This window comes from Neopsephotus bourkii, unplaced genomic scaffold (genome assembly GCF_033783945.1).
Source record: "Neopsephotus bourkii isolate Nb327-2 ecotype Australia unplaced genomic scaffold, CSIRO-AGI_Nbou_v1 NB_1177, whole genome shotgun sequence".
Lineage (NCBI taxonomy): Eukaryota > Metazoa > Chordata > Aves > Psittaciformes > Psittacidae > Neopsephotus > Neopsephotus bourkii.
Genome location: NW_026901662.1, coordinates 15,053 through 40,652, shown reverse-complemented (window position 1 = coordinate 40,652; position 25,600 = coordinate 15,053). Strand labels below are relative to the sequence as shown.

At 55.0% G+C, this 25,600-nt stretch overlaps 2 protein-coding genes across 2 annotated transcripts; both read left to right on the top strand.

The window, feature by feature from the left end:
- The first annotated feature begins 733 nt into the window (after positions 1-733).
- On the top strand, positions 734-14,290 carry LOC133217879 (alpha-soluble NSF attachment protein-like). Its single transcript, XM_061363686.1, is given in 12 exon segments — positions 734-852; positions 3,125-3,204; positions 3,297-3,413; positions 4,926-4,972; positions 5,055-5,132; positions 5,796-5,851; positions 9,521-9,540; positions 11,642-11,811; positions 13,849-13,885; positions 13,888-13,919; positions 14,014-14,064; positions 14,141-14,290. Coding segments are annotated over 12 exon segments (888 nt in total). The 5' UTR covers positions 734-754; the 3' UTR covers positions 14,243-14,290.
- An 884-nt stretch (positions 14,291-15,174) lies between these two features.
- KPTN (kaptin, actin binding protein) lies at positions 15,175-25,600 on the top strand. The gene is made up of 11 exons (XM_061363684.1): positions 15,175-15,398; positions 16,265-16,347; positions 16,990-17,074; positions 17,780-17,834; positions 18,240-18,394; positions 19,797-19,919; positions 20,046-20,144; positions 20,220-20,286; positions 20,657-20,792; positions 23,652-23,807; positions 25,529-25,600. Exons 1-11 carry the CDS (start codon positions 15,179-15,181, stop codon positions 25,598-25,600), a joined length of 1,251 nt encoding a protein of 416 aa, XP_061219668.1. The 5' UTR covers positions 15,175-15,178.

Here is a 25,600-nt window from a genome sequence, read left to right as displayed (position 1 = left end):
GGGGTTCCGAAGGGCTCCGAGCGGTGCCGAATAGCTCCAGCCGGGGCCATGGGGCAACAGGGAGGGACCGGGATGCAGGAGCAGGGTTTGGGGGTGCTCCATTGGGATGCTGAGGGGCTGGGGGGGGCTGTTTCCTTATAAACCCCTTGGAAAAGGGGATGCGTCAGCCCCGGCATTCCCAAGGATTTGGGGTTCCGTCTGGATCCAGAAGCCATTCCCAAGAGAAGCGATTCCAAGCTCGGATCCCGGCGGCTTCAATTCCATTGCTGCATCCATGGGGCGGGTATCGGAGCATCCAACCCCATTCCCGATCCTGCTGCATCCCAGCTGTATTCCCGAGGGGATCCTTTCCCAACCGGATGTCGTGGAGCTGCCATTGGAAGGGTGAAGGAATGGGACCGGGATAGGGATGGAATGGGACCCGGATGGGGATGGAATGGGACCGGGATGAGGTTGGAATGGGACCGGGATGGGGTTGGAATGGGACTGGGATGAGGTTGGAATGGGACCGGGATAGGGGTGGAATGGGACCGTGATGGAGATGGGATGGGATGGGACCGGGATAACGATGGGATACGGATGGGATAGGGATGCGATTGGACCACGCTCCTCCCGCCTGCGTCACGTGGCATAGCGACGTCATCCCGCGCGCCCGTCACGTGGTGTTGCGGCGGCGTCTCCCCCGTCACGTGCCGCCCCGGGGCCCTCCAATGAGGCGCGGCGGGCGGCGTCACGTGACCGCAGGAGCGCCAAGATGGCGCAGGCCGGGAAGGAGCAGGAAGCGCTGCAGCTCCTGGCCGAGGCCGACCGGAAGCTCCGCGGGTCCCGCTCGTTCCTGGCGGGGCTCTTCGGGTGCGAACCGGGACCAATGGGGGGCAATGGGGCTCCAATGGGGGCCTATAGGGGTGCAGCCGCCTGTAATGGGGGTCTGTTGGGGTACCGGGGCCTGTAATGCTGGCCCATGGGGGACTATAGGGGTGCAGCGGCCTGTAATGGAGGCCTATTGGGGTACCGGGGCCTGTAATGCTGACCAATGGGGGTCTAATGGGGTCCAATGGGCTCTAATGAGGCTCTGCTGGGGTGCAGGGGCCTGTAATGAAGGTCAATGGCGTTCTAATGGGGGTCAGTAGGGTCCTATGGGCTCTAATGGGGGCCTATAGGGGTGCAGGGGCCTGTAATGGGGGCCTATGGGGGTCTGTTGGGGTACAGGGCCCTGTAATGCTGGCCTATGGGGGTCTAATGGGGGCCAGTGGGCTCTAATGGGGGGCTGTTGGTTTGCAGCAGCCTGTAATGGGGGCCTGTGGGGATCTATTGGGGTACAGGTGTCTGTAATGCTGGCCCATGGGGGTCTAATGGGGGCCAGTGGGCTCTAATGAGGCTCTGTTGGGGTGCAGGGGCCTGTAATGGGGGTCAAAGGGGGCCAATGGGCTCTAATGGGGGTCTATTGGAGTGTCAGTGTGGGGCTATGGGCTCTAATGGGGGTCTGTTGGGGTGCAGGAGCCTGTAATGGGGGGCAGTGGGGGTCTATTGGGGTACAGGGGCCTGTAATGCTCGTCCATGGGGGTCTAATGGGGGCCAATGGGCTCTAATGGGGGTCTATTGGGGTGCAGCGGCCTGTAAGGGAGGTCAGTGGGGGTCTAATGGGGGTTAATGGGGTCCTAATGGGTGTCAGTGTGGGCCTATGGGCTCTAATGGGGGGCTATATGGGTGCATGGGCCTGTAATGGGGGTCAATGGGGGTGTAATGGGCTATAATGGGGGCCTATAGGGGTGCAGTGGCCTGTAATGGGGGCCTATTGGGGTCTAATGGGCTATAATGGGGGTCTGTAGGGGTGCAGGGGCCTGTAATGGGGGTCAATGGGGGTCTATAGGGGTTCAGGGACCTGTAATGCGGGCCTATGGGGGTTTAATGGGGGTCTATAGGGGTGCAAGGGGCTGTAATGGCGGTCAATGGGGGTCTGTAGGGGTGCAAGGGGCTGTAATGGGGGCCTATGGGGATCTAATGTGGGTCTGTAGGGGTGCAGGGGCCTGTAATAGGGGTCAGTGGGGGTCTAATGGGCTCTAATAGAGCCCTATAGGGATACTGTGGGCTCTGATGGGTGTCAGTGGGGGCCTATAGGGATGCTATGGGCTTTAATGGGGTTCAGTGTGGATCTACAGGGGTGCAGGCAGGCCGTGATGGGGTCTATAGGGGTTCTATAGGGGTTCAGTGGGGTCTAATGTGGCTCACTGGGGTTCTATAGGGGTGCCGTGGGGCTCTATGGGGTGCAATGTGGTTCTATAGGGCTTCAGTGGGCCTCTCTAGGTGCTCAAGGGAGCCCTATAGGCGTTCTATGGGGCCCTATAGGTGCTCAGTGGGGCTCCATAGAGGCACCAGCACCCTCAGTGACCCCACCTTTAGGCCCATCTCCCCCCCCCCATTCCCATGGGATCCACTTCCCCTTCCCTTCCCCATCCCCATTCCTATTGGATCCCCCCATTCCCATTGGATCCCCCCCCTTCGCCATTCCCATTGGACCTCCCCACTTCCCCATCCCCGTTCCCATTGGACCCCCCCTCCTTCCCTCCATCCCCATTGGATCCCCCCATTCCCCATTGGATCCCATTCCCATGGGATCCATTCCCCCCCATCCCCATTCCCATTGGATCCCCCTCCCCATTCCCATGGGATCCACTTCCCCCCTTCCCCATCCCCATTGGATCCCCCCCATTCCCATTGGATCCCCCCATTCCCCATCCCCATTCCCATTGGATCCCCCCCATTCCCAAGGGATCCACTTCTCCCTTTCCCTATTCCCATTCCCATTGGATCCCCCCCCCTTCCCCATCCCCATCCCCATTGGATCCCCCTCCTTCCCCATCCCCATTGGATCCCCCCCATTCCCATTGGATCCACTTCCCCCCCTTCCCCATTCCCATTGGATCCCCCCCATTCCCATTGGATCCCTCCCCTTCCCCATTCCCATTGGATCCCCCTCCCCATTGCCATGGGATCCACTTCCCCCTTTCTCCCATTGGATCCCTTCCCCATCCCCATCCCCATTGATTCCCCTCCTGGATCCCTTCCCTTTCCTTTCCCATCCCCATCCATCCCCCATCCCCATTGCCATTCCCTCCCCTCCCAGGGGCAATTCCCGAATCGAGGAAGCCTGCGACACCTACTCCCGCGCCGCCAACATGTTCAAGATGGCCAAGAACTGGAGCGGTGCGTCGCCATTCCCAGTTCCCCCTCCCCCCCCCCCCCCATTCCCACCATTGGGAATAACCCCCCCCCTATTTTTCCCTATGGAATTCCAGCCGCCGGGAATGCCTTTTGCCAAGCGGCCCAGCTCCACCTGCAGCTGCAGAGCAAGCACGACGCCGCCACCAGCTTTGTGGATGCTGGGAATGCCTTCAAGAAAGCGGATCCACAAGGTATAAACTGGGAATTCCGGACCCATTTTTCCAATGGGAGCTTCCCGATCTGGTTCCTTTTGGTGTGGATCCAATGGGATTTGTCCCCTGAATGGGGGGTTAGCCCCTGTGTGCTGGGAGGGGTGGGAATGGGTGTGCTTTTCCATGTGGGGATCCCTATGGAGAGCAGGTGGCTGGAGCCGGAGGGATTGGGATTGGGATTGTGGCTTGGGTCATGCATGGTTTGGTTCTGAGGGGGGGAGCAGCTGTTGGGATGGAGCCGTTCCAATGGGATGGAGCCGTTCCAATGGGATGGAGTCGTTCCAATGGGATGAAGTCATTCTGATTGGTTGAAGTCAGTCCAATGGGATGGAGCCATTCCAGTTGGATGGAACCATTCCCATGGGATGCAGTCATTCCAATGGGATGGAGCCATCGCAAAGGGATGGAGCTATTCCAATTGGTTGAAGTGAATCCAATGCAATGGAGTCATTCCAATGGGATTAAGTTGTTCCAAAGGGATGGAGCCATTCTAATGGGATTAAGTTATTCCAAAGGGATGGAGCCAATCCAATGGGATTAAGTTATTCCAAAGGGATGGAGCCATTCCGATTGGATGGAGTCATTCCAAAGGGATGGAGCCATTCCGATGGGATGGAGCTATTCCAATTGGATGAAGTAATTCCAATGGGATGGAGTCATTCCAAAGGGATGGAGCTATTTTAATAGAATGGAGTCATCCCAAAGGGATGAAGTCATTCCAAGCAGATGGAGCCATTCCGATTGGATGGAACCATTCCAATGGGATGCAGTCATTCCAAGGGGATGGAGCCATTCCAATGGGATGGAGCCATTCTGATTGGATGGAACCCTTCCAATGGGATGGAGCCATTCCAATGGGATGGAGCCATTCCAAGGTTATGGAGCAGCTTCTTATCCTGGTGGCTCCGGTTACAAGTTGGGGTATCCCAAAGTGAGGAATGGGATCTAAGCTTTGCCATTCCCATTGGATATCCCAGTATTCCCACTACCCCTTTGGGATCTCCCATTGAATCCCAAGGGCTCCTCCATATCCAGCCCATTCCAACGGATCCCATTGGATCCCGGCAGGGCTGGAGCATCCCAGGCTTCTCCATTCATCCCAGTAGTTCCATAGGGAAGAACTTCCCAGTATCCCATCCCTCCCTTCCCAGTATCCCATCCCTCCCTTCCCAGTATCCCATCCATCCCTTCCCAATATCCCATCCATCTTTTCCCAATATCCCATCCCTCCCTTCCCAGTATCCCATCCATCCCTTCCCAGTATCCCATCCGTCCCTTCCCAGTATCCCATCCGTCCCTTCCCAGTATCCCATCCCTCCCTTCCCAGCATCCCACCCATCCCTTCCCAGCATCCCACCCATCCCTTCCCAGCATCCCACCCATCCCTTCCCAGTATCCCATCCCACCCTTCCCAGTATCCCACCCACCCTTCCCAGTATCCCACCCATCCCTTCCCAGTATCCATTGGGATTCTCTCTTCACCCCCTATAGAGGCCATCAACTGCTTGCTGCGCGCCATTGAGATCTACACGGACATGGTGAGTGCTGTATCCCGGAGCGGATCCATTGGGAATGCCGGCTCCGGGATGGGCGCCATTCCCAGTATCCCACCGCTCCCAGGGCCGCTTCACCATCGCCGCCAAGCACCACGTCTCCATAGCCGAGATCTACGAGACCGAGCTGGTGGACATGGAGAAGGTGAGTTGGGAATGGGATGGGAATGGGATGGGAATGGGATGGGAATGGGATGGGAATGGGATGGGAATGGGAATGGGATGGGAATGGGATGGGAATGGGATGGGAATGGGATGGGAATGGGATGGGAATGGGATGGGAATTCCGGCTCTTGGGAATAACCCTCAAGGTGGGGGGGGGGGGGGTCCTGGCATTCCCATAGGGAGCTGCTGGGATTTATCCTTAGGGAATAACATTGGGAATTGCCCTTAGGGGATGACATTGGGATTTTCCCTTATGGAATACCATTGGGAATTGCCCTTAAGGATTGAAGGTTGGGGTTTATCCCTATGGAATACCATTGGGAATTGCCCTTAAGGATTGAAGGTTGGGATTTATCCTTAGGGAATAACATTGGGAATGGCCCTTAGGGGTTAAATGTTGGGATTTATCCCTATGGAATACCATTGGGAATTGCCCTTAAGGGTTAAAGGTTGGGATTTCTCCCTATGGAATACCATTGGGAATTGCCCTTAAGGATTAAAGGTTGGGATTCATCCCTATGGAACACCATTGGGATCAATGGTGCCGGAGCAGCGGCTCCCTCCCCATTCCCATGGCGGGGGGGGGGGCGGCTCCATAGGGATTTCCTTGGGAATTCTCCAGCCTTTCCCGTGTTTCTCCCAGGCCATCGCCCACTACGAGCAGGCGGCCGATTATTACCGGGGCGAGGAATCCAACAGGTAGGAACCATGGGAATGCCGCGGCCACACGCCATTCCCAACGGAAGTCCCGACGGGATTCCCAGCACAATCCCAATGCCATTCCCAACGGCATTCCCGACGCCATTCCCAATGCCATTCCCAATGGGATTCCCGATGCAATCCCAGTGCCATTCCCGATGGGATTCCCAACGCCATTCCCAACGGGATTCCCGACACCTTTCCCGACACCATTCCCGACGCCATTCCCAATGCCATTCCCAAAGCCATCCCGATGGGATTCCCAATGCAATCCCAATGCCATTCCCAACGGGATTCCCGACGCCATTCCCAATGCCATCCCAATGGGATTCCTGACCCCATTCCCGACTTGATTCCTGACGGGATTCCCAGCGCAATCCCAATGCCATTCCCAATGGGATTCCGGACACCATTCCCGACTTGATTCCCGATGGGATTCCCAACATGATTCCCGACGCCATTCCCAAAGCCATCCCAATGGGATTCCCAATGCAATCCCAATGCCAATCCTGACTTGATTCCCGATGGGATTCCCAACATGATTCCCGACGCCATTCCCAAAGCCAACCCGATGGGATTCCCAATGCAATCCCAATGCCATTCCCAACATGATTCCCAACATGATTCCTGACAGGATTCCTGACGCCATTCCCGACTTGATTCCCAATGGGATTGCCAAAGTGATCCCAATGGGATTCCTGATGCCATTCCCAACGGGATTCCCGACACCATTCCCAAAGCCATCCCGACGGGATTCCCAGCACAATCCCAATGCCATTCCCAACGGGATTCCCAATGGGATCCCCAACATGATTCCCGACACCATTCCCGATGGGATTCCCAACACCATTCCTGACTTCATTCCCGTCACCATTCCCGACACCATTCCCAACTTGGTTCCCAACGCCATTCCCAAAGCCATCCCGACGGGATTCCCAACTTGATTCCCGTCACCATTCCCAATGGGATTCCCGACTTGATTCCCGATGGGATTCCCAACATGATTCCTGACGCCATTCCCAAAGCGATCCCGATGGGATTCTCGACGCAATCCCAACGCCATTCCCGATGGGATTCCTGACACCATTCCCGATGCAATTTCCAACGCCATTCCCAACTTGATTCCCGATGCCATTCCTGATGGGATTCCCAAAGTGATCCCGACGGGATTCCCAACGCAATCCCAATGCCATTCCCAATGGGATTCCGGACACCATTCCCGACTTGATTCCCGATGGGATTCCCAACATGATTCCCGCCACCATTCCCAAAGCCATCCCAATGGGATTCCCAATGCAATCCCAATGCCATTCCTGACTTGATTCCCGATGGGATTCCCAACATGATTCCCGACGCCATTCCCAAAGCCATCCCGATGGGATTCCCAGCACAATCCCAATGCCATTCCTGACTTGATTCCCGATGGGATTCCCAACATGATTCCCGACGCCATTCCCAAAGCCATCCCGATGGGATTCCCAATGCAATCCCAATGCCATTCCCAATATGATTCCCGACATGATTCCCGACGGGATTCCCGATGCCATTCCCAAAGCCATCCTGACAGGATTCCTGACGCCATTCCCGACTTGATTCCCAATGGGATTGCCAAAGTGATCCCAATGGGATTCCTGATGCCATTCCCGACGGGATTCCCAGCGCAATCCCAACGCCATTCCCAACGGGATTCCGGACACCATTCCGACTTGATTCCCAATGAGATTCCCAACATGATTCCCGACTCCATTCCCAAAGCCATCCCAACAGGATTCCTGATGCAATCCCAACGCCATTCCTGACGGGATTCCCGACACCATTCCCAACTTGATTCCCGTCACTATTCCTGACACTATTCCCGACTTGATTCCCAATGGGATTCCCAACATGATTGCTGACGCCTTTCCCAACATGATTCCCGACGGGATTCCCGACACCATTCCCGACTCGATTCCCGACATCATTCCTGACGTGATTCCTGATGCCATTCCCAAAGCAATCCCGACGCAATTCCCATCACAATCCCAATGCCATTCCCGATGCGATTCCCAATGGGATTCCTGACTTGATTCCCAACACGATTCCCAACAAACAAGCACCCCTTTGGTGGAATATGGGGGGCGGAGGGGAGAGTGGGAAGGTCCCAATGGGGCAATGTGGGGTTCCTGATGGGGAGCGGTATTCCCACCATTCCCGGTATTCCCATCATTCCCGCTATCCCTGGTATTCCCAGCATCCTTGGTATTCATAGCATTCCCAGTATTCCCAGCATTCCCGGTATCCCAGTATTCCCAGCATTCCTGGTATTTCTGTTATTCCCGGTATTCCCAGCATCCCTGCTATTCCCAGCATTCCTAGCACTGGAGGCATTCCCAGTATTCCATCGTTCCCATCATTCCCGCTACTCCCATCATCCCTGCTATTCCCAGCATTCCTGCTATTCCCAGCATGCCCACTGTTCCCAGTATTCCCAGCATCCCTGCTATTCCCAGCATTCCTAGCACTTGTGGCATTCCCGGTATTCCATTGTTCCCATCATTCCCGGTATTCCCAGCATCCCTCCTATTCCCACTATTCCCGCTATTCCCAGCATTCCTAGCACTGGAGGCATTCCCAGTATTCCATCATTCCCATCATTCCTGGTATTCCCAGCATCCCTGCTATTACCGGCATTCCCATCATCCCTGCTATTCCCAGCATTCCTAGCACTGGCGGTATTCCCGGCATTCCCAGTATTCCATTGTTCCCATCATTCCCAGTATTCCCAGCATCCCTGCTATTCCCAGCATCCCCACTATTCCCAGCATTCCTAGCACTGGCGGTATTCCCAGCATTCCCAGTATTCCATTGTTCCCATCATTCCCGGTATTCCGAGTATCCCTGCTATTCCCATAATTGCCATCTCCATGATCCCCATTCCCAGTATTTCAAGGACCCTGGCATTTCCATATTTCAGTATCCCACCATTCCCGTAGCATCTACACCTGCAGCATTCCCAGTATTCCCAGTATCCCCACTATTCCCAGCATTCCTAGCGCCTGCGGCATTCCCAGTATTCCCAGTATCCCCACTATTCCCAGCATTCCTATACTCTGCATTTCCCATATTTGACCATTCCCTATATTTGAGGAACCCCAGAGGATTCCCCAGTATTCCCATATTTTCATTCCCAGCATTCAGTGCTTCGGCATTCCCGTGCATTTGCAGCACCTACCATTCCCAGCATCGGAGGATCGGCATTTCCGGCATTTGAAGTATCCCCATGATTCCACATTCAAGCACCTGTCGGGATTCCCAAGTATTCCCATTCTCGTCATTCCCAAGGTTCCCAAGCGCGCTCTTGGCATTCCCAAGCATTCCCATATTTGCCATTTGATATTTTGAGCGCTCTGCATTCCCAGTATTCCCAAGTATCCCCATGATTCCCAGCATTCCTAGCATTCTGCATTCCCAGTATTCGCATTATTCCTCTTGATTCCCAGACATCCAGCATCTTCTGCATTTCCTGCATTCCCATATTTGCCATCCCACATTCTGAGCGCCTTACAGCATTCCCAGTATTTCCCAGGTATCCCAACCATTCCGCAGCAATTCCTAGCCCTGCGGCATTCCTGATTCCTATATTCTTGCCATTCCTAGTATTCAGCATTTGGCATTCCGGGTCTCCCACAGCTCGGCCAAGAAGTGCCTGTGAAGGTGGTCACGTTCGCGGCGTAGTGGTAGAACCTGGCGCCCTCGAGATCTATGCAGGTGGACGGGAGAGACCCTTGTCCCTTGAAGCTTGGAACGGGGCCGATCTCCTTCCTTCTCCTTCCCCTTTCCCTCTCCCTTTCCCCTTCCCTTTCCCTTCCCCTTTCCCTTCCCCTTCCCCTTCCCCCTTCCCCTTTCCTCTTCCCCTTTCCCTTCCCCTTTCCCTTCCCCTCTCCCCTTCCCCTTCCCCTTCCCCTTTCCCTTCCCCTTTCCTCTTCCCCTTCCCCTTCCCCTTTCCTCTTCCCCTTTCCTCTTCCCCTTTCCTTTCCCCTTTCCCCTTTCCCTTCCTTCTTCTCCTTTTCCTTTCCCCCTTTTCCCCTTCCCTCTTCCCCTTTCCCTTCCCTTCCCTTCCTCTCCTTTTCCCCTTCCTCTTCCCTTTCCCTTTCCCTTCCCCTTCCCCTTTCCCCTTTGCCTTTTCTTTTCCCTTCCCCTTTCCCTTCCCCTTTCCCTTTCCCCTCTCCCTCTTCCCCTTTCCCTTCCCTTCCTCTTTCCCCTTCCCTTCCCTCTTCCCTCTTTCCCCTTTCCCTCTTCCCCTTTCCTCTTCCCCTTTCCCTTCCCCTTTCCCTTTCCCTTTCCCTTCCCCTTTCCCTTCCCCTTCCTTCCCCTCTCCCTTTCCCTTTCCCTTCCCTCTCTCCCTTTCCCCTTCCCTTTCCCTTCCCCTTTCCCTTCCCCTTTCCTTTCCCCTTTCCTTTCCCTTTTCCCTTCCCCTTTCCCTTCCCCTTCCCCTTTCCCCTTCCTTTCCCTTCCCTCTTCCTTCTCCCTTTCTCCTTCCCTCTCCCTTTCCTTTCCCTCTCCCTTTCCCTTCCCCTTCTTCCTTTCCCCTTTCCCTTCCCCTTTCCCTTCCCCTTTCCCTTCCCCTTTCCCTTCCCCTTTCCCTTCCCCTTTCCTTTCCTTTTCCCTTTCTTTCCTCTCTCCATGACCTGTCCCTATGCTGTCTTTATGGTATCCCATGGTATTCCTAGGGTATCCCTATGGTATTTATAGGATATTTGTATGGTGCTGTTATAATAACCCTGTGGTATTCCCATGATATCCCATTATATTCTCACGGTGTTCCTATAATATCAATATGGTATTCCTATGGTGTTCTTATGTTATCCCCATGGTTTTCCTAAGATACCCATATGGTATTTGTATGGTGTTTGTATGAGATCCGTATGGTATTCCTATTATATTCTCATGATATTCCCATGTTATCCCTATGATATCCCCATGGTATTCTCATGGCATCCCTATGATATTCCCATTATGTTCCCATGGTATCCCTATGGCATTCCCATCCATTCCCTGCTATCCCTATGGCATTCCCATGGCATTCCTATGGCATTCCCATGGCATTCCCATCCATTCCCTGCTATCCCTATGGCATTCCCATGGCATTCCCATCCATTCCCTGCTATCCCCATGGCATTCCCATGGCATTCCCATCCATTCCCTGCTATCCCTATGGCATTCCCATGCCATTCCCTGCTATCCCTATGGCATTCCCATGGCATTCCCATCCATTCCGTGCTATCCCTATGGCATTCCCATCGCATTTCCTTTCCATCGTGCTATCCCATCCCATTCCCATGGCATTCCCATCCATTCCCTGCTATCCCATCTGGCACATTCCCATGGCATTCCCATCCATTCCCCTGTATTCCTATGGCATTCTCATTATTCCCATTCATTCCCTGTATCCCTATGGCATTCCCATGGCATTCCCATCCATTCTCTGCTATCCCTATGGCATTCCCATCCATTCCCTGCTATCCCTATGGCATTCCCATGGCATTCCCATCCATTCTCTGCTATCCCTATGGCATTCCCATCCATTCTCTGCTATCCCTATGGCATTCCCATCCATTCCCTGCTATCCCTATGGCATTCCCATGGCATTCCCATCCATTCCGTGCTATCCCTATGGCATTCCTATGGCATTCCTATGGCATTCCCATGGTATTCCCATCCATTCCCTGCTATCCCATGGCATTCCCATGGCATTCCCATGGCATTCCCATCCATTCCCTGCTATCCCTATGGCATTCCCATGGCATTCCCATCCATTCCCTGCTATCCCTATGGCATTCCCATGGCATTCCCATCCATTCCCTGCTATCCCGCAGGTGGCGGCCGCAGCCATGGACTCCCCCCTGCTCAAGTACAGCGCCAAGGAGCACTTCTTCAGGGCCGCCCTCTGCCACTTCTGCATCGATGCCCTCAACGCCAAGGTACCCCCGGGGCACGTCCGGTCCCCATCCCGGTCCCCATCCCGGTCCCCATCCATCCCCTGTGCTCCTCATCCCGGTCCTCATCCATCCCTTGTGCTCCTTATCCCAGTCCTCATCCTGGTCCCCATCATTTTGTTCTTTATCCGTTTTTGTATTTATTCCGCGTGCTTCTTATCCCAGTCTGATTATTTCTTTGTGCCTAATTGCTTTATCCTGTTGCCATCCATCCCCGGCTTCATCCTGTTCTTATCTTATTCCCTGTGCTCCTTATCCGGTTCTTATTATTTCTTTGTGCTTCTTTATCCCTTGTTTCTCATCATTCCTTTTGCCCAATCCAGTTGATCCATCCCCGTTCTTATCCTTGTTTGGATTTATCTCTTTCGTCCTTAATCCCTTTGTCTATCTGGTTCTTACCGGGTTCTCATCTATTCCTGTGCTCATCCAAGTTGGATCCATCCCTTTTGTTCGGTGGATTGGCTTGGATTTGGGTCCCCATCTATTCCCTGTGTCCTTATTGAGTTCCTATCTATCTCTTTGCTTGGCGATTTGGTCCCCATCATTTCTTGTGCCTCATTCTTTTTACTCCTATTTACATCCCTGTGCTTGATTCTTTATTCTGATTTCATCCCTTGTTCTTGCTATTCTTGTTCTTTATCCGACTCCTCATCCTGTTCTATCCTGTTCTATTTCTCCTCCCATTCCCATCTTCCCCACCCCCTTCCCACTTCCCATCTTCCCACTCCCTCCTTCCACTTCCACTCTTCCCACTCCTCCTTTCCTCATTCCCAACTCTTCCCCATCTTCTCTTCCCACTTCCAACTTCTCCTCATTTCTCCTTCCCATTCCCATTTTCCCTCTTGATCCCTCCCATTTCCATCCTCCCCACTCCCCTTCCATTCCCATCTTCCCCCATCCCTCTCTCTTCCCCTTATTTCCATCCTCCCCCATCCCTTCCTTCCCACTTCCATTCTCCCACCCCCTCTTTCCATTCCCATCTTCCCCCTATTCCTTCCTTCCCACATTCCACTTCTCCCCACCCCCCTCTCTTTCCACTTCCATCTTCCCCCCATCCTCCTTCTCCATTCCACTCCATTGCTATTCCTTCCTCTCCCACTTCCAATTTCCCCCATTCCTTCTCTCCATTTTCAATCTCCCCCTATCCCCCTCCTTTCCACTTCCACTTCTCCATCCCTCTCCCTTCCCCATTGCACTTCTCCTCATCCCCCTCCCATTTCGATTTTCCCCCCATCCCTCTCCCTTCCCATTCCCACTTCTCCCACCCCCCTTCCCACTTCCCACTTCCCCCACTCCCCCTCCCATTCCCACTTCTCCCACCCCCTTCCTTCCCCATTCCCTACTCGATCCCCATCCCTCCCTCTCCCATTCCCACTTCCCCCCCACCTCCTTCCCACATTCCCAATTTCCCCCATCCCTCCCTCCCACTTCCCACTTCTCCCTCCATCCCTCCCTTCCTATTCCCAACTCCATCCCACTCCCCCCTCCCATTTCCATTTTCCCCACCCCCCCTTCCCCATCTCCATCTCCGTCTCCATCCCCATCCCCCCCTTCCCCACTCCCATTTTCCCCCCATCTCTCCTTCCCCCATTCCCACTCCATCCCCATCCCCCCCTCTCCCATTCTCAGTCTCCATCCCCATCCTCCCTCCCATTCCCATCTTCCCCCCATCCCCCCCTCCCCATTCCCACTTCCCCCATCCCCCCTCTCCATTCCCACTCCATCCCCACCCCCCCTTCCCATTCCCACTCCATCCCCACTCCCCCCTCTCCCATTCCCACTTCCCCCCCATCCCCCCCTCTCCCATTCCCACTTCCCCCCATCCCCCCCTCTCCCATTCCCACTTCCCCCCCATCCCCCCCTCTCCCATTCCCACTTCCCCCCATCCCTCCCTCTCCCATTCCCACTTCCCCCCCATCCCTCCCTCCCCATTCCCACTTCCCCCCATCCCCCCCTCTCCCATTCCCACTTCCCCCCCATCCCTCCCTCTCCCATTCCCACTCTTCCCCCCTCTCCCCCCAGCTGGCCATCTATGCAGAGCACTAGGACATGTTCCCAGCTCTTCCCCGACTCCCAACCTCAAACTCCTCAAGGTGCGCCCCCCCGACCCCATATCCCATCACCCCAATTCCACCCTTTAGGAACGCCGCCCCCATAACACCTTCCCATTCCCCCTTTCCCCCATAGAAACTCCTGGAAGCCCACGAGGAGCAGAACGTGGACGGATACACGGATGCGGTGGGTCCCGCGCCCCCATTCCCACATCTGGGAAGCATCAGCTTCCGTTCCCCACTTCCCATTATCCTGTTCCCAGGTGAAGGAATACGACTCCATCTCCCGCCTGGACCAGTGGCTCACCACCATGCTGCTCCGCATCAAGAAGACCATCCAAGGAGAGGAGGAGGATCTGCGTTAGGACCATTCCCAGTATTCCCAGTGGCATTCCCAACTCCTGGAACTGACCCCCCCCTCCCAGCCCCCCGCATGTATTTAATGGGCTTTCCCTATTCCTGCCCTTTGGAATGGGCCCCTCTGGATTCAATGGGGAGGGGGGAGAGGAAGAGGATGCTGCTCCATGGGGCAGGGGCTCTCCCGCCTGTATCCCTCTTCCCAAAGGCAAATAAAGCGGAGCATGAGCGGAGCCTGCCCCACACATTAGGGGGGGGAAGGATCCCCCCTGCCCCCTAAGTCCCTGCCCCACACACTGGGGGGGAGCAGGGACCATGCTCCTGCCCCACATCCCCATGGTCCCTGTTGGCCCCCATTGAGGCCTGTTAGCCCCGCCCCTTCCCTAAGGCCACGCCTACAGGGGGCGGAGCCTCTACTAGCCTTGCCCATAAGGGGGCGGAGCCTCCCCTTAACCCAATGAGAGAGCGCTCCTTGAACTCCCTGTCCACAACGGGCGAAGTCACACAAAGCCCCGCCCACAATGGGCGGAGCCTCTTTGCGCTCTAATTGCTCGAGTCATTCAAAGGTCCGCCCCAATGGGCGGAGCCTCCGCTCTCCGCGGTGTCTCCAGGCCCCTCCCACCAGTGGGTGGAGCCTCGCCTCAGGCGGTGCGACAGGGCCTGCTCCCGGTGGCACAAGTGGGCGGAGCCAATACGCGCGGTATCTCAACGCCCCTCCCACAATGGGCGGAGCCTCTCCTTCACCCAATTCCATGGCGCTCCTTGAAAGCTCCGCCCACAATAGGCGGAGCCTCCGCTCTCCGCGGTGTCTCCAGGCCCCTCCCAGCAGTGGGCGGAGCCTCGCCTCAGGCGGCGGCGGCGCGGCGGGGCCTGCTCCCGGTTCCCCCTCCCGGTTACCCTTCCCGTTTCCCCTCCCGTTGTTCCCCGCTCGCTCCCGGTTCCCGATGGCGCTGCCCGGTCGGTGCCCGCTGGCCGAGGACAGCTTCAGCCGCCTGAGCTCGCAGAGTAACGTGTACGGGCTGGCGGCGCTGCCGGCGGGGGAAGAAGGGCCCGGCGGGCTCCTGGCGGCCGCCCTCAAGGGCAAGGTCATTCACTTCCGGTACCACGAGCTCCAGGGGCGCATGCGCCCGCTCGCCAGCGAGCTCCAGTTCACCTACATCCCGGGTCAGCACCGGGGGGGGGCAGAGGGCACCTATGGGCGTCTATAGGGCATCTATGGGTGTCTGTAGCGCATCTATGGGTGTCTGTAGGGTGTCTTTGGGTGTCTATAGGGGGCTATGGGTGTCTGTAGGGCATCTAGGGGAGTCTGTGGGTGTCTATAGGGCATCTAGGGGAGTCTGTGGGTGTCTATAGGGGGTTGTGGGTGTCTATAGGGGGTTGTGGGTGTCTATAGGGCATCTAAGAGAGTCTGTGGGTGTCTATAGGGCATCTAGGCGAGTCTGTGGGGGTCTATAGGGGGCTATGGGTGTCTATAGGGCATCTATGGGTGTCTGTAGGGTGTCTTTGGGTGTCTATAGGGGGCTATGGGTGTCTGTAGGGCATCTGTGGGGGGCTGTGGGTGTCTATAGGGCATCTGGGGGGGGGCTATGCATGTCTATAGTGGCCTATGTGTGTCTATAGGGCTTCTGTGGGGGGCTATGGGTGTCTATAGGGTGTCTGTGGGTGTCTATAGGGCATCTGTGGGGGGCTATAGGTGTCTGCGGGGGGCTGTGAGTGTCCATGGGTGTGTATGGGGAGCTATGGGTGTCTGTAGGGTGTCTATGGGGGACTATAGGGTGTCTATAGGGGCTATAGGTCTCTATGGGATCTCTATGGGATCTCTAGGGGTCTCTATGGGATCTCTATGGGTCTCTATGTGGTCTCCATGGGTCACTCTAAGGTCTCTATTGGTCTCTATGAGGTCTTTATGGGTTTCTATGGGTCTTTATGAGGTCTCTGTGGGTCTCCATGGGGTTTCTATGGGTCTCTATGGGGTTTCTATGGGTCTCTATGGGGTGGCTGCTCCCCACTGACCCCCCCCATGCCTGCAGTGGATGCTGAGATCGTCTCCATCGATTCCTTCCCCAAGTCCCCACCCCAGCGCGGGCTCGTTGTGGGCATCACCTTCATCAAGGTACCCCATAGAGCCCTATAGACACCCCATAGACCCTTATAGACCCCTATAGAGCCCATAGACACCCATAGATGCCTGTAGACCGCATAGAGCCACACAGACCCTTGTAGACCCCATAATGCTCCATAGACCCCTGGACACCCCATAGAGCCCATAGACCTCCATAGAGTCCCATAGACCCCTATAGAGCCCATAGAGCTTCATAGAGACCCTTAGACCCCCATAGACCCCTATAGATCCCTATAGACCCCATAGACCCCACAGATCCCTATAGACCCATAGACCCCTATAGGCCCTACAGATCCCCATAGAGCCCCACAGAGCCCCATAGACCCCATAGACCCCATAGAGCCCCATAGACCCCATAAAAACCCCATAGAGCCCCATAGAACCCATAAAAATCCCATAGAGCCCCATAGACCCCGTAAAAACCCCCTAGAGCCCCATAGACCCCATAGAGACTCCATAGAGCCCCATAGACCCCATAAAAACCCCATAGAGCCCCATAGACCCCATAAAAACCCTCTAGAGCCCCACAGACACCATAAAAGCCCCATAGACCCACAGCAGCCCCTGTCACCCCCCATAGAACCCCAAGAGCCCACAGGCTGCATAGCCCCCCCATGCTCATTGCCCCCCCAGGACTCCGGGGACAAGCCCAGCCCCTTCCTCAACATCTACTGTGACTACGAGCCAGGCTCCGAGTACGACCTCGACTCCGTGGCCCGTGAGTGCTTTGGGCTCATTTGGGGGCATTTTGGGCCATTTTGGGTGCTTTGGGTCATTTTGGGCCATTTTGGGCCATTTTGGGCCATTTTGGGTCATTTTAGGCCATTTTGGGTCATTTGGGGCCATTTTGGGTCATTTTGGGTGCTTTGGGGTGGTTTTAGGGTGATTTGGGTGGTTTTAGGGTGGTTTTGGGGTGCTTTTAGGGTGGTTTTGGGGTGGTTTTGGTGATTTTAGGGTGGTTTTGGGGTGGTTTTGGCGGTTTTGGGGTGGTTTTGGTGATTTTAGGGTGGTTTTAGGGTGGTTTTGGGGTGGTTTTAGGGTGGCTTTGGGGTGGTTTTAGGGTGGTTTTGGATCGTTTTGGGGAGGTTTTAGAGTGGTTTTGCTGTGGTTTTAGAGTGGTTTTGGGGTGGTTTTAGGGTGATTTGGGGTGGTTTTGGGGTGATTTTAGGGTGGTTTTAGGTTGATTTTGGGGCGGTTTTGGGCTGATTTTAGGGTGGCTTTGGGGTGGTTTTGGGATGGTTATTGGGGTGGTTTTTGGGTTGGTTTTGGGTGGTTTTAGGGTGGTTTAGGGTGGTTTGGGGTTATTTTAGGGTGGTTTGGGGTGATTTTAGGGTGGTTTTGGGTGGCTTTGGGGTGGTTTAAGGGGGGTTTTGGGGTGGTTTTGGGGTGCCCCCCCCATCTTTCTCATCTCTCCCCCCCCCAGAGAGTTGCCTCAACCTGGAGCTGCAGTTCACCCCCTTCCAGCTCTGCCACGCTGAGTGCGTCCCCATCCTCCATAGCTTATATCCCGTATCCCATATATCCCATGTATCCCACATCCCCCATATCCCATATACCCCACATTCCGTATACACCATACCACATATACGCCATACCCCATATACCCCTTATCCCATATACCCTATATCCCATATACCCCATATCCCATATACCCCACATGCCATATACCCCATATACCCCATATTCCCCATACCCCATATCCCATATATCCCATATCATATATCCCATATCCCCCATATCCCCTATATCCCCCATACCCCATATATCCCATACCCCATACCCCATATACCCCATACCCCCCATATCCCCCATACCCCATACCCCCCATATCCCCATATCCCCCATACCCCATATACCCCATATCCCCCCTATCCCATCTCCAGGGTCCGCAGCGGTGAGCGCCTCGAGACCGTTTTCCTGCTCAGTGGCAATGACCCGGCCGTGCACCTCTACAAGGAGGTGAGAGCAGCCCTGACCCAGCCCCCCCATTCCTGCTCCAGCCCCCCATTCCCGACCATCTCCCCATCCCCAACCCAGCCCCCCCATTCCCTGACCCAGCCCCCCCATTCCTGACCCAGCCCCCCCATTCCCTGACCCATCCCCCCCATTCCCTGCTCCAGCCCCCCCATTCCCTGACCCAGCCCCCCCATTCCCTGCTCCATCCCCCCCATTCCCTGCCTCAGCTCCCCATCCTGACCCACTCTCCCCATTCCCTGCTCCATCCCCCCATTCCCTGACCCAACCCCCCATCTGACTCCAGCCCCCCCATTCCTGCTCATCTCCCCATTCCCTGACCCAGCCCCCCCATTCCTGACCCAGCCCCCCCATTCCCTTCCCCTTTCCCTTCCCCTTCTTTTCCCCTTCCCCTTCCCCCTTCCCCTTCCCCTCCCCTTCCCTGTCCCTTCCCTTCCCTTCCCTTCCCTTCTCCTGCCCCTCCCTCCCCTCCAGCATTCATGAGTCCACCCAGTTCAGGCAGAGTCACCCACCTGCTCTTCTTGGAGTCCAGGTGATGGTTGGAGGAGCAGATAGGAGAGGGGCCATGGGTTTCCCATCCCACTCCCACTCAATTCACTTCCATTCCCTCCCCCATCTTCCCATCCTCTTCCTATTTCTCCCTTCTGATCTCATTTCCTCCCATCTGCAATTGGATTGTTCCACTTCCTCCAATTCCCCATTTCTCTTTCCATTTCTCTCCATTTCCCCATCTCCATTTCTCCTATTTGCATCATCTTTCTGATTCCTGATCTCATTTTATCCTATTCCCTCCATTCCTACGGATTCCCCATTCCCCTTTTCCATTCCTCCCATTTCTTATTTAATTTCTCCTATTTCTTAATCAATTTCTTCCCATTTGACTCCCATTTCTGTACGCATTTCTCCTTACATTTGATCCCATTCCTTCCCATTTCTCTGATTCCATCACATTTCTCTCTCATTTCTCTATCCATTTCCTCCATTCCTCCTTCCACTCCCTCCACACTTCCTACCCATTTGACCTTCTCTTTCCATTTCCCATCCCCTTCCCATTTCCTCCCATCCCTTCTCATCTCTTCCTTTTATCCCATCCTATTTTGCCTTGATCTCCCTCTTCTATTTCCCTCCCATTTCCACTCCCCTCTTCTGCTTCCCTCCACTCCCTCTTCCACTCCCATCCCTGCCATTTCCTCCATTTCTCCCATTCCCTTTTCATTCCTCCCCCATTCCCACCCCCATTCCCCACCCCCGTTCCCCTGCATTTCCTTATCCCACTTCTATATCCACTTCCTGGATTTCCCTTCCATTTCCACTTCCACTGAGGAATTTATTCCCTCTCATTCCCTCCACTTCCTCCATCCACCTGATTTCCTCATCCTTCTCTTTCCATTCCCCCCATTCCCTCCTCCATTCCTCCCACCTCCTCATCTCCCCATCTCCTCCTATTCCCCAACACTTCCCCCCATTCCCTTCCAGTATCCTATGGCTCCACGTCCTGACCCTTCCCAGTACCCCTTCCCATCGGATCACAGCCTTCGGCTGCCAGAGCGGCCACGTCCGCGTCGCCCGCGTGGACCAGAGCGGCCCCAGTGAGTCCCAGTGGGAATTCCCAGTGTTGGGAATCCCATTGTCCCCATTACCCCCCCCAGTTTGGCTTCCTGGTGTCATTCCCATCATTGGGAATGCCCCCCTGGAGCCTGATCCCTGCCCCACAGCCGTGCTCCAGAGCTGGAGCATCCAACAGGATGGGCCCATCTCCAAGGTACTGGTGTTCCCAGTACCACCGGAGCCGTATCCCGATGCTTCCAAGCGGGGTGAGCCCCCATTCCCAGCCTTTTCCTGCCCATCCCGGCTCTTCCTCATCCTCCTCTTCCTCATTCCCATAGGAGATGCTGCGGTGGAGCCGTGCTTCAGTGTACTGGTGGCCAGTACCATGGAGCTCAGTGTGGTCTATAGGTACCAGCATCGTTCCCATTCCCATCATCATCCTTTATCCATCCCCGTCCTGCTCCTTCCATTCCCATCATCATTCTCCTCTCCATCCCATTCCCATCTCTATCTCATTCCCATCTCTCCATCCCATTCCCTCCTCTAAATCCCATTCCCATCTCTCCATCACATCCTCTTCTCTCCATCACATCCCATTCCCTCCTCTCCATCCCATCCCCTCCATCCCCATTCCCTCCTCTCCATCCCATCCCCTCCATCCCATTCCCATCCCCTCCATCCCATTCCCTCCCCTCCATCCCATTCCCTCCTCTCCATCCCCATTCCAATCTCTCCATCCCCATTCCCCTCTTCCCACCCCATTCCCCCCTATCCCTAGGGATGTGCTGAGCCGGGGCCTGACGGAGCAGTGCCCATTGCCAGGCAGTGACCTCCACGACAGCGTCCTCTGCGCCCTCACCCCGGACCTGGACTTCGATGGGCACCCAGAGGTGCTGCTGGGCACCTATGGGCAGGTCCGGATGGGATCGGGATGGGAACAGGGATGGGATCGGGATGGGAACAGGGATGGGATCGGGATGGGAACAGGGATGGGAACAGGGATGGGAACAGGGATGGGAACAGGGATGGGAACAGGGATGGGATCCGGATGGGATCAGGATGGGAACAGGGATGGGATCGGGATGGGATCGGGATGGGAATAGGGATGGGAACAGGGATGGGAACAGGGATGGGATTGGGATGGGATCCAGATGGGAACAGGGATGGGAACAGGGATGGGAACAGGGATGGGAACAGGGATGGGATCGGGATGGGATCGGGATGGGAACAGGGATGGGATCGGGATGGGAACAGGGATGGGATCGGGATGGGATCGGGATGGGATCGGGATGGGAACAGGGATGGGAACAGGGATGGGATCGGGATGGGGAAATAGGATGGAGAGGATGGATTGGATGGAACAGGGATGGGATCGGGATGGGAACAGGGATGGGATCCGGATGGGAACAGGGATGGGAACAGGGATGGGATCGGGATGGGAACAGGGATGGGAACAGGGATGGGAACAGGGATGGGATCCGGATGGGATCGGGATGGGATCGGGATGGACAGGATGGGGGAGAGGGATGGGATCGGGATGGATCGGGATGGGATCGGGATGGGATCGGGATGGGAACAGGGATGGGAACAGGGATGGATCGGGATGGGATTCGGGATGGGAACAGGGATGGAACAGGGATGGGATCAGGGATGGAACAGGGATGGGATCAGGGATGGGATCGGGATGGGATCGGGATGGGATCGGGATGGGAACAGGGATGGGATCGGGATGGATCGGGATGGATCGGGATGGGAACAGGGATGGGAACAGGGATGGGATCGGGATGGGATCGGGATGGAACAGGGATGGGATCGGGATGGGAACAGGGATGGAGGATGGATCGGGATGGGATCGGGATGGGAACAGGGATGGGGACAGGGATGGAACAGGGATGGAGAGGGACTGGATCGGGATGGGACAGGGATGGGACAGGATGGATCGGGATGGACAGGGATGGGATCGGGATGGGAACAGGGATGGGAACAGGGATGGGATCGGGATGGGAACAGGGACGGGACAGGGATGGGATCAGGGATGGGAACAGGGATGGGAACAGGGATGGGAACAGGGATGGGAACAGGGATGGGATCGGGATGGGAACAGGGACGGGAACAGGGATGGGATCGGGATGGGACAGGGATGGATCGGGATGGGACAGGGAGGGATCCGGATGGGACAGGATGGAGAGGATGGATCTGGATGGAACAGGGATGGGAACAGGGATGGGAACACGGATGGGATCCGGATGGGATCGGGATGGGAACAGGGATGGGATCGGGATGGGAACAGGGATGCTCCTCTTCCCCCTTGGCTTTCCATTGGTTCCCAGTGGTTTCCTGCTTGTTTCCCCATTGGTTCCTGGTTGTTTCCCACTCCTTTCCTGGTGCTTTCCCAGTGGATTCCCAGGTGTTTCCCAGTGGTTTCCTTGTGGATTCCCACTTGGTTGTTTCCTGGATGTTCCCTCGTGGTTTCCCAATGGATTCCCCACTGTTTCCTGGTTGCTTCCCAGTCATTTCCTAGTAGTTTCCCCATTGTTTCCTAGTGTTTTCCCATTGGTTTCCCAGTTGTTTTCCATCGTTTCCCATTGGTTTCCCAGTGGGCCCCCCGTTGTTTCCCACTGGTTTCCCATTGGTTTCCCAGTTGTTTCCCATTGTTTCCCATTGGTTTCTGGATTGTTTCCCATTGGTTTCTGGGTTGTTTCCCATTGGTTTCCCATTGGTTTCCCAGTTGTTTCCCATTGTTTCTCCATTGTTTCCCATTGGTTTCCCTTTGGTTTCTGGGTTGTTTCCCATTGGTTTCCCAGTTGTTTCCCAGTGGTTTCCGGGTTGTTTCCCATTGGTTTCCCAGTGGATCCCCCACTGGTTTCCCAGTTGTTTCCCGTTGCTTCCCAGTGGTTTCCGGGTTGTTTTCCAGTGGATCCCCCATTGTTTCCCCATTGGTTCCCATTGTTTCCCCATTGTTTCCCCATTGTTTCCCATTGGTTCCCATTGTTTCCCCATTGGTTCCCCATTGGTTCCCATTGGTTCCCATTGGTTCCCATTGTTTCCCCATTGTTTCCCCATTGGTTTCCCATTGGTTCCCCATTGGTTCCCATTGTTTCCCATTGGTTTCCCAGTTGTTTCCCATTGGTTTCCCATTGGTTTCCCACTGTTTCCCCATTGGTTTCCCAGTGGATCCCCCACTGTTTCCCCATTGGTTTCCCAGTGGATCCCCCACTTTTTCCCCATTGGTTTCCCATTGGTTTCCCAGTGGATCCCCCATTGGTTTCCCATTGGTTTCCCATTGGTTTCCCAGTTGTTTCCCAGTTGTTTCCCACTGTTTCCCCATTGGTTTCCCAGTGGATCCCCCACTGTTTCCCCATTGGTTTCCCAGTGGATCCCCCATTGTTTCCCATTGGTTTCCCATTGGTTCCCCATTGTTTCCCCATTGTTTCCCCATTGTTTCCCCATTGGTTCCCTATTGGTTCCCCATTGGTTCCCATTGTTTCCCATTGGTTTCTCATTGGTTTCCCATTGGTTTCCCAGTTGTTTCCCATTGGTTTCCCATTGGTTTCCCACTGTTTCCCCATTGGTTTCCCAGTGGATCCCCCACTGTTTCCCCATTGTTTCCCCATTGGTTTCCCAGTTGTTTCCCATTGTTCCCCATTGGTTCCCCATTGGTTCCCCATTGTTTCCCCATTGTTTCCCACTGGTTCCCATTGTTCCCCATTGTTCCCCATTGGTTCCCCATTGTTCCCCATTGTTCCCCATTGCCTCCCCGCTGCTTCCCGCAGGAGCTGCTCTGTTACAAGTATTCCGGAGGGGAATTCCGCCTGCTCTGGTCCCGGCGCTTCCCGAGCCCGCTCCTGTCCCTGCTCTACAGCGACCTCACCGGTGATGGCCTGGCCGAGCTCGCCGTGGTCTGCGTGCGGGGCCTGCACGTGCTGCAGGTCAGCGAGCACAGAACACCCCAAATCACCCCAAAATCACCCCAAAATCACCCAAAATCACACCAAAACACCCCAAATCACCCCAAAATCACCCCAAAATCACCCCAAAACATCCCCAAATCACCCCAAAATCACACCAAAATCACCCCCAAATCACCCCCAAATCACACCAAAACAGGCCAAAATCACCCCCAAACACCCCAAAATCACCCCAAAACCACCCCCAAAACACCCCAAAATCATCCCAAAATCACCCCAAGATCACCCCCAAACACCCAAAACACCCCCAAATCACCCCAGAACACCCAAAAACACCCCAAAACAACCCAAAATACCCCAAAACAGCTAAAAACTGCCCCAAACCACCCCAAAATCACCCCAAAATCACCCCAGAAAACCCCAAAACACCCCAAAATACCCCAAAATCACCCCAAAACACCCCAAAATCACCCCAAAACAGCCCAAAACACCCAACCCCCCCAAATCACCCAAAACAGGAAAAATACGCTAAAATCACCCCAAAATACCCCCAAATCACCCCAAAATACCCCCAAATCACCCCCAAACAGCCCAAAATACCCCGAAATCACCCCTAAACAGCCTCGAACAGCACAAAATACCCCAATATCAAACCAAAATCACCCCACAACACCCCAAAATACCCCCAAATCACCCCAAAACAACCTCAAAATAGCCCCCAAACGGCCCAAAACAACCCAAAATCACCCAAAACAGCCTCAAAACAGCCTAAAAGACCAAACCACCCCAAAACCTGGCCAAAATCACCCAAAACCACCCCAAAACAGTCCCAGAAACAGCCCAAAACACCCCAAAACCACCTCAAAATAGCCCCAAAAGAACCGAAAAGAGCCCAAAAACCCCAAAACAGCCCAAAACCACCCCAAATCCACCCAATCCCACCCAAAGCACCCATAGGATCCATCCCACCCCTGGCTCCCGATCCCTCACCCCTGTTTCATCCTGGTTCTTTATCCCATCCCTATCCCGGTCTGATGCCGTTATCCCGGATTCCGACGCCATTATCCCATTCTGATGCCGTTATCCCATTCTGATGTGGTTATCCTGGATCCTGATGCCGTTATCTCGGATCCCGATGCCGTTATCCCGGATCCCGATGCCGTTATCCCATTCTGATGCCGTCATCCTGGATTCTGATCCCATTATCTGGGTTCCTGATCCTGTTATCCCTGTTCCTGATCCGTTATCCCTGTTCCTGATCCCATTCTTCCTGTTCCTGATCCCATTCTTCCTGTTCCTGATCCCATTACCCCTATTCCTGATCCCATTATCCCTGTTTCTGATCCCGTTATCCCCATTCCTGATCCCGTTATCCCTATTCCTGATCCCATTATCCCTATTCCTGATCCCATTATCCCTGTTCCTGATCCCATTATCCCTATTCCTGATCCCATTATCCCATTCCTGATCCCATTATCCCTGTTCCTGATCCCATTCTGATCCCATTATCCCATTCCTGATCCCATTATCCCATTCCTGATCCCATTATCCCATTCTGATCCCATTATCCCATTCCTGATCCCATTATCCCTGTTTCTGATCCCATTATCCCATTCCTGATCCCATTATCCCATTCTGATCCCATTATCCCATTCCTGATCCCATTATCCCATTCTGATCCCATTATCCCATTCTGATCCCATTATCCCATTCTGATCCCATTATCCCTCTTCCCCCCCCAGCACCGCCTGGAACCGGTCGCTCGCTGCGTCCTGGAGCGGCTCCGGGCACTCGTGGGGGCCCCCCCCCAATAA

Bases quoted from the DNA above. Each gene is read 5' to 3' on its own strand.
- KPTN (XM_061363684.1), top strand. From the start codon at position 15,179: ATGGCGCTGCCCGGTCGGTGCCCGCTGGCCGAGGACAGCTTCAGCCGC. The intron at 16,348-16,989 runs GTACCCCATAGA...TTGCCCCCCCAG, and splicing joins TGGGCATCACCTTCATCAAG to GACTCCGGGGACAAGCCCAG. The intron at 20,793-23,651 runs GTCCGGATGGGA...TGCTTCCCGCAG, and splicing joins TGCTGGGCACCTATGGGCAG to GAGCTGCTCTGTTACAAGTA.